The 8441-nt window shown below is 42.3% G+C and overlaps 1 protein-coding gene across 1 annotated transcript in view; it reads left to right on the plus strand.

Annotated features, from left to right (window-relative positions):
- LOC120554250 (oocyte zinc finger protein XlCOF6.1-like) overlaps nucleotides 1-8441 on the plus strand; it is a 19174-nt gene extending 10733 nt beyond the window's left edge. Inside the window, exon 3 of the mRNA XM_039793029.1 lies at nucleotides 6802-8441. Within this exon, the coding sequence (XP_039648963.1) occupies nucleotides 6802-7787 (986 nt within the window). The 3' untranslated portion in view covers nucleotides 7788-8441. The remainder of the gene's footprint in view (nucleotides 1-6801) is intronic.

The following is an 8441-nucleotide window of genomic DNA, read 5'->3' on the forward strand; positions in this document are numbered from 1 at the left end:
TGATTCCTCTGGTCCAGTCACTGGGAAGCCTCTCGGTCTCCCACACCTCATTGAATATGTGGGTAAGCCACTCGACAATGCTTTCACCGCCTGATTTTAGCATCTCAGCGGTTATTGCACAGATGCCGGGGGCTTTCCTGTTGTTAAGTTTTCCCAGAGCGCGGTGGCCCTTCCTCAGGTGAGACAGGGTCTGTACTACAGACCACACTAAGAGCTGCAGCGTTGGCGACCGATAAGATGGCTGGATCGGCCGGGAAGGTACTGTGCTGCAGAAGGAGGCTGAAGTGCTCTTTCCACCGTTCGAGGCAGTTTACTTCAGTTGCTATAAGGTTGCCATCAGAATCTTTCACCAGGGCTGTCTAGATGCGGGGCCCGCATTACGGGCTTGGCGCAGACTGAAGCACCGGCTCATGTTCTTCTTATTGGCCGCGGACTCTAGGTGTTTAGCTTCTGTTTGCCAGAACTTCTCCCTATCCCTCGGCTATAGCCACGTTCGCTGGCGGTTCAGTCGCTGATACTCCGTCAATGATCGCCTGGAGCCGGGGCCTCACGCGCATATCGATGATGTTAAGTGTCCTCTCCGATATCCAAGGCTTTTTCAGGGAGGGTCGAAAGCGTCCGAAGACATTGTGAGCTGACTGGATGACACTCTCCATGAAGGTCTGCCAGTCGTTCACCTTGTCAGTAGCCAGGTTATCAAAGGTGCGGCGGATGGCGCCAACTAAGAGTCTGTGGCAATGTTTGGATCACTGAGTAGGGGAGAGTCAAAGGCGGGGCTGAGTCTTGGTGTGCTGGTTGGCTCGCAGCTTTAACGTGAGCTGGGCCACTAGCAGCGATGGTCTGTGTTGCCAAGCTCTGCTCCCTCGGTACCGCGGCAGTTGGTGACAAACGACTTCCAGCGTCGGAGATGAGTATATGGTCCAGCCCTTTCCGGGTTCTGCCATCTGGGCTGTACCATGTCCAGGTATGTATAAGCTTCCTAGGGAACCAGGTATCAGTGACACAGAGGTTGTTGTAGTGGCAGAAAGGAGAAGCGGTTGCCGTTGTCGTTTGTAGACCTGTCGGCAAAGGTTGTGCCAACAGGTGAGCCTGTAGACCGTTCACTGCTAGACAGCGTGGCGTTGGCATCCGGTGAGTATGATGGTGATGTCATGTGGTGAGCGCTTCGCAAGGCCTACTGGAGTTGGTCAAAGAAGGAGTCCTTTGCCTTATCATCAGCGACATCGGTGGGGGGCAAGCAACGATTACTGTCATCTTGCCGTGTTGATGTGGAAGGTCCTTTGAGGCGGCAAGTGGCCGCCATAACGGCGTATCCGTCTCAGGGCCAAACTCAAAAGAGCAATCGCCGCTGTTGTTCGCCATTGCGTCCACTTCGCAAAACCCTACAGAAAACCGATGGGTTATAGACTCCGGCGGCTAGCAGGGTGGCAGCTCCGGGGCGGGCTGGCTTCCGGACATCCATGTCTTGGGTCCCGTGACGGTTGGTCGATTTCGTGGTGGGGCGCTGGCGGTTCGTTCCGGTTGGTTGGCAGTCCTCCCTGGCCGGGTCTGCGGGGGCGGCCGGGCCCCCGCCAAGGGGGCGGGGGGGGGCGGCCCCCCCCCACCTCCGCTCCTCCCCCCCACCCTGCCGCCCCCGCCCCACCAACCCACCCGCAGGCGGCTCCCGCAGTTTCTCCAATCACTAACATCAAACCCCTCCCCCCACCACCATTTTTTGTTGTTTATTTTTTTGTTTTTTTTTTTTTTGTGTTGTGTGTTTTTTTGTGTGTTTGTGTTTTTGTGTGTTTGTGTTTTTTTTTTTTTTTTGTGTGTTTTGTTTTTTGTGTTTTGTTTTTTTTCTCTTTCCCCTCCTTCCAGCGTCTTCTCAAAAAAAAAAAAAAAAAAAAAAAAAAAATACATTTTTTTTGTGTGTGTGCTATGTACATATGGAGGGGTTTTTTTTTTTTTTATATTGTATATATATTTTTTTGTTTTTTTTTTTTTTTTTTTTTTGTGTTTGTGATATGTGTATATATATGTGTATATGTAATTATTTTTTTTTTTTTTTTTTTTTTTTTTTTTTTTTTTTGAAAAAAAAAAAAATGTGGGGGGTTTTTTTTTTTTTTTTTTTTTGTGTGTGTGTGTATATGTGTGTGTATATATATATATATATGTGTGTGTGTGTCTGTGTGTGTGTGATATATGTGTGTGTGGTGTGTGTTATGTGTATATGTGTATGTGTATATATGTATGTGTATGTGTGTGTATGTATATATATGTATATGTATATATATGTGTATGTATATGTATATGTATATATATATATATATATGTATATGTATGTGTATATATGTATGTATATGTATATATATATATGTATATGTATATATATGTGTATATATATATACTCTCTCTCTCTTTCTGTATATGTATATATATATGTATATGGTTATATATATATATGTATATATATATATATATATATATATGTATGTATATATGTATATATATATATGTTATATTATGATGTGTGTCTATGTGTGGGATAAAGGAAAGTACCGAAAAGTACTGTTGATTTCGGAACCGAAATCCAGGTATCTGTAGTGGTATTTGTTCAGATGCGAAAGGTACCCAACCCTAGTGGCAACAGGAAGTAGGCCTAAAAGTCAAGGTGCTATACTTTAACGAACTTCTCCTAGAGATTTCATCCGATGGACTTCAAACTTGGTCTGTACCATCTCAACACCTTAAAGATGAAAAGTTATTAAAAGAAAAACTTTTCGTCAGACGGTGTGGGCGTAGTGGCAATTTTGAGTGTTTAGTATAATATTTTTCTTTTTCAGCTGAAATACTTTCATCACCAAAACAATACGGCCAAAATGTTGTGATGACACAAAGAGAAACCGCGACCTGCACGTGTGTCAGTACCCAATCCGTTCCACCTGCAAAGCGTCTCCTAAGCAAAGAGGTTGAGACGGACCACGGAGTGAAAACAATGAAAAGTACGCTCTTAGTCTGTCGGCACACGTTTCAGTGAGATCTATTCGGATCCTCTGCACTTCATCGCGACTGCACTTGATCCGCGTTATAAAGACCATTACTTGGATGCGGAAATAAAGCAGGGCGCACGAGAAATGATCCAGGCCGCGATGGATGCGGAGAACCCGTGTGGAGACGGAGACGGAGAAGCGCACGGAGCAGCGCCCAGCGCAGATGGAGATCAGAGCATAGAAAAAAAGACTTGTCTCTCTGCACCAGATGAGGGGCATGCACCCTCGTTGTCTATGTTCAGTGAAATCCTGCAAGAAAGTGCCTCAAAAAATAATAATAATAATAATAATAAGTAAGTGGGCGTGGTCATATTATAGGGGGCGGATCAGTATCACGTGTAGACCACACAGTTTCATGTAAATCGGATGATGTTTGTCATATAAGGCAGATTTCCTGATGCCAGCGGGGGGCGCTATGACCAAAAGTAAATTTTGGCCTGTAGGTGTCCTCAGGCCTGGACCCTTGTCAATTGTGAGAAATGTTGGGCAGATACAACGTACACTCAAGTTACAACAACTTCTTTGTTCATCGCTAAACACTCAAAATGGCCGCCATGCCACACCCACACCGTCTGACGAAAAGTTTTTCTTTTTAATAACTTTTCATCGTTAAGGTGTTGGGATGGTACAGACCAAGTTTGAAGTCCATCGGATGAAATCTCTAGGAGGAGTTCGTTAAAGTATAGCACCTTGACTTTTAGGCCTACTTCCTGTTTCTACTAGGGGGCGCTATGACTTTAAGTAAATATCGGCCGTTATTTGTCCTCAGGGTTGGACTCTTATGAATCCTGAAAAGTTTCGAGGTAATCGGACAACGTACACTCGAGTTACACCCACTTCCTGTTTCGGGGAGACAAAATGGCTGCCCGCCCCCCACGCCCTATGACGAAAAGTTTTTCTTTTAACAACTTTTCATCTTTAACGTCTTAAGATGGCACAGACCGAGTTTGAAGTTGATCAGATGAAATCTCTAGAAGGAGTTCGTTAAAGTACGACATGTGGAAATGGCCAAAATCGCACTAATTTCAAACTTTGAAATCAAAATGGCGGACTTCCTGTTGGGTTTAGGGTATGGCTGTAATGAATTTTTTGTACATCTTGACATGTTACATATGTGTACCAAGTTTCGGGAGTCTACGTTAAACGCACTGCAGGGGCTCAATTTTCTTAACTTTCTAGGGGGCGCTAGCGAGCCTATTCCCGAACCCCTTAAAATCCGTAAATTTTCACCAGACTTGATGCGACCGCCAAATTTGGTGAGTTTATGAATGTTAAGCCCCTCAAAAGGCAATTCATTTGACGGAGAAAGAAAGAAAGAAAGAAAGAAAGAAAGAAAGAAAGAAAGAAAGAAAGAATAATTCCTTCAATTTCAATAGGGCCTTTGCCGCTGTCAGCACTCGGGCCCTAACAAGAGTTATCTCAGGACGCTTTACAGATGGAGTAGGTCTAGACCACACTATAATTTACAAAGACCAAAAATTCCAGTAATTCCCCCAAGAGCAAGCATTTAGTGCTTCTTAAGGACAACCATGTTGTTGTAGTGCTGGGCGGTATACCGGTTTGTACCATATACCGGTATTAATTTCCCGTAAGATATGAATTTTTCATATACTGCAATACCATTGCATTGCTCCAGGGAGATCTACGGCTGAAGTAATCTGCGAGTGACTTGAGAACGGGAGCCCTGTTAACTGCGTACCCTTCTCACTCATGGTAGTAACTTTATAACACAACAATTTAAGGTCCCATGGCATGAAAATTTCACTTTATGAGGTTTTTTAACATTAATATGCATTCCCCCAGCCTGCCTATGGTCCCCCAGTGGTTAGAAATGGCAATAGGTGTAAACCAAGCTCAAGGTATCCTGCTCTGCCTTTTGAGAAAATGAGACTTCAGATGGGCCGATCTGGAATCTTCCTCCTTAATGAGCTCATAAGGAGCAAGGTTACCTCCCCTTTCTCTGCTTTGCCTGCCCAGAGAATTTGGCCCACTCATGCGAGAGAGAGTCATCATACCTTTCAAATGGGCAAAGTGGCACTTGGTCAAGGCCACACCCCCACTCTCCACCTTGCCCCCCCCTTCTGCTCATCAATAGCTACAAACACAGAAATGACACATACTAAGTAAAGCTCATTGTGGGACTGGCTCTAATGGCTGTATTTCTGCACCAAGGCGGAATTTCGGGAAAGAGACTTCAGACACAGTATTAGGGGACCACTAAGGCCTATATAAAAGCATCCAAAGAGCACCATGTCATGGGACCTTTAATAACGCACATCTAACTCTCTTTAACAGGATAAAACACCATAGCGCGCAACAATTTGTGACTTAAACTATTTCTAACACTAATAATTTTACATTTACAAATTTACACCGCCAAACGGCATACTGGGTAACATTATAGCTGCTAGCTAGGGAAATAATTTAGCCACGGTTACCTGTCGCTTTAACATTACTTGGTTGCACTAACATTACTCAGCTGTGCTAACGTTAGAGATGTCACTTCAAGCATTCAGCTGAGGAACATAATGAACGCAATAACAATCCACCTACGGTCCCACTACAGACAGTTGAGAAAGACGGGTTCATAGCCATGACTAAAACACTAGATTTCAGATGTCTTGCCTCGCTGAAAAACATCCGCCAACCTACTAACATTATTCAAACAACGAAGGAGGCTGAGAGCGGAGCTATATTCACTCACCCACTTTTCTATAACCTAACTTACCTATGGCCAAGGTAGTGTTTATACAACTATCTTACAACTATTTTGTTTTGAAAGGGAAACAATGTTAAAGCTGTTTGTATGTGTATTCATTCAATTTAAGTTCATTTTACTACTTTGTATTTTGCACAATAATAAAATAGTTTAGATTCTATAACTGTTTATGCATTCTCCTTCATATAACGTTATATAATGTTGTGGAGCCAGGCAAACCCATTAGTAATCAAAACTTTTACTAACCATGATGACATTGAAACGTTTCATTTTATATTCTGACAGTACTGAATACTGACAGTAAAATAAGCCATTATAAACCTATATCCCAGTCAAGCAAAAGAAAGACAATACCGTGATATACCGTGAAACCGCCAGAATCTTAAATACCATGATACAAATTTTTGGTCATACCACCCAGCACTATGTTGTTGCCAACTTGTCCATTGTTTGTGATGTGACTTATTTGCCTCTAGTCTCTAATGTTTTCAAATAAATTGAAACAAAAAGGTTGAGCATATAATCATTTCAAAACATTCAAAATTGTTACCATTATTGCTCTTTCAAAAGGCAGCAATACATAAATTAAAATCTACAGTGTTGCATGTCTACATGTGATTTCATACATTAGCAGTGAAATAAATACATAATCATGAAACCATGATAATTTTTCAGACCATTATCTTACCAACAAAGTCTATAATTGTTGCATCCCTAGAAACAACAGAACTGGACAATCCTCATGCTTCTTTTGAGCTACCAGTGTGACGGCATTTTGCCTTCCCCTGTGAGTTATGTAAACAAACAATTGTTAAAGCTTGTTGGCTCCGACTGGACTTCATGGTGCACTCAGCTGTCCCTCTGTAAATTCATATTGCATTGATGCCCCCCTTTTATTGGTAGTATGAATGCTGGAAAATAAATCTTTAAATCGAGATTTTATTGAAAATCCTGACACCCCTATTTATAAAGAGAGTGAATAGAGCTACTTATCAAAGTATTGTTAAGATTCACATTAATAGCTGTTAGTTTGTGTTTCACCTTTACTTTCAGATGTCCAGAAAGTGATTGTTGGTGAAGAACATCAGCAGGAGTGGAGCTCCAGTCTAGACCAGGAGGACAAAAAGCCCCCAGACATTAAAGAGGAACAGGACGAACTCCGGATAAGTCAGGATGAAGAGAAACTTCAAGGTCTGGAGGAGGCGGATATCACCAAGTTCACATTCAGTCTGGTCCCTGTGAAGAGTGAAAATGACGAAGAGAAACCTATGTTCTCACAGCTTCATCAAAAACAAACTGAAGAGATCAAAACAGAAGCTGATGGGGAGGACTGTGGAGGACCAGAACCAGCCATAAAATCTGATCCAGATACACATTTACAACCAGACACTGATGCCAAGACTGGAGACACTTCTGAACCTGGGACTGATGAAAGTGATGATTGGAAGAAGACCAGAGAACCTCAGTCAGGTTTAAACACTCTGAATAATGATACATTCCCTGTTAGTGATTCAAGACGTTCTACTGGTAAGAAAGCATTTAGCTGCTCCGAGTGTGGGAAAAGATTTGGCACCAATAGAGATGTGACGAGGCATATGAGATCACATACAGGAGAGAAACCATTTAGCTGCTCAGTCTGTAAGAAAGCTTTTGCAGGGAAAGGAAGTTTACATAGACACATGAGAATCCACACAGGAGAGAAACCATTTAGCTGCTCAGTGTGTAAGAAAGCGTTTACAGAGAGTGGAAATTTACAGACACACATGAGAATCCACACAGGAGAGAAACCATTTAGCTGCTCTGAGTGTGGGAAAAGATTTTGCACTAATGGAGATGTGAAGAGTCACATGAGATCTCATACAGGAGAGAAACCATTTAGCTGCTCAGTCTGTAAGAAAGCATTTACCATGAGTGGGAGTTTACAGAAACACATGAGAATCCACACAGGAGAGAAACCATTTAGCTGCACTGAGTGTGGGAAAAGATTCAGCACCAATGGAGATATGAAGAGGCACATGAGATCTCATACAGGAAGATAAACTATTTAGCTGCTCAGTCTGCAAGAAAGATATTGGACAATCCACAAAGGAGAGAAACCATTTAGCTGCTCATTCTGTAAGAAAGATTTTGGACAGTGAAAACTTACAAGCACACATAAGAATCCACACAGGAGAGAAACCATTTAACTGCTCAGTCTGTATTAAAGCTTTTACAGAGAATGGAAATTTAAAGCGACACATGAGAACTCAACACGTGAGTGTTACAAGCTCCCCCCTTGTATTACTTCTCCCTGTCTGCTCTGCTCAGGTGATCCTGATTTGATCGTTAGTGGTTGGCTCCTCCCCCTGTACTTAAGGAAGGCTGGAGGACTCTTTCAGACAGAAGCAGCTGTGCACTAGTGTGGTTATTTTTTGGGGGATGGTGGTCTGAGGGGTATGGCACAAAACCTAAGTGATATTGTACTATAAATACAGATGTATAAATAATTGATAATGAAATAATTGAAAGAATCTATGAAATATTATACGCAATATCTCATCTGAACATTAAAAAACTCTCGACCTAGTTTAAAACTTTTACAGCCAACTTATTAAAATGTTTGGATTTAATTGGGCGTGAGTCCATTAAGTCTAAATGTATTTGAACTGTCATTTTTTCTATTAAAACGTTTTACAACACTTCCTTACATTGTA

Source organism: Perca fluviatilis, chromosome 24 (assembly GCF_010015445.1).
Source record: "Perca fluviatilis chromosome 24, GENO_Pfluv_1.0, whole genome shotgun sequence".
NCBI lineage: Eukaryota > Metazoa > Chordata > Actinopteri > Perciformes > Percidae > Perca > Perca fluviatilis.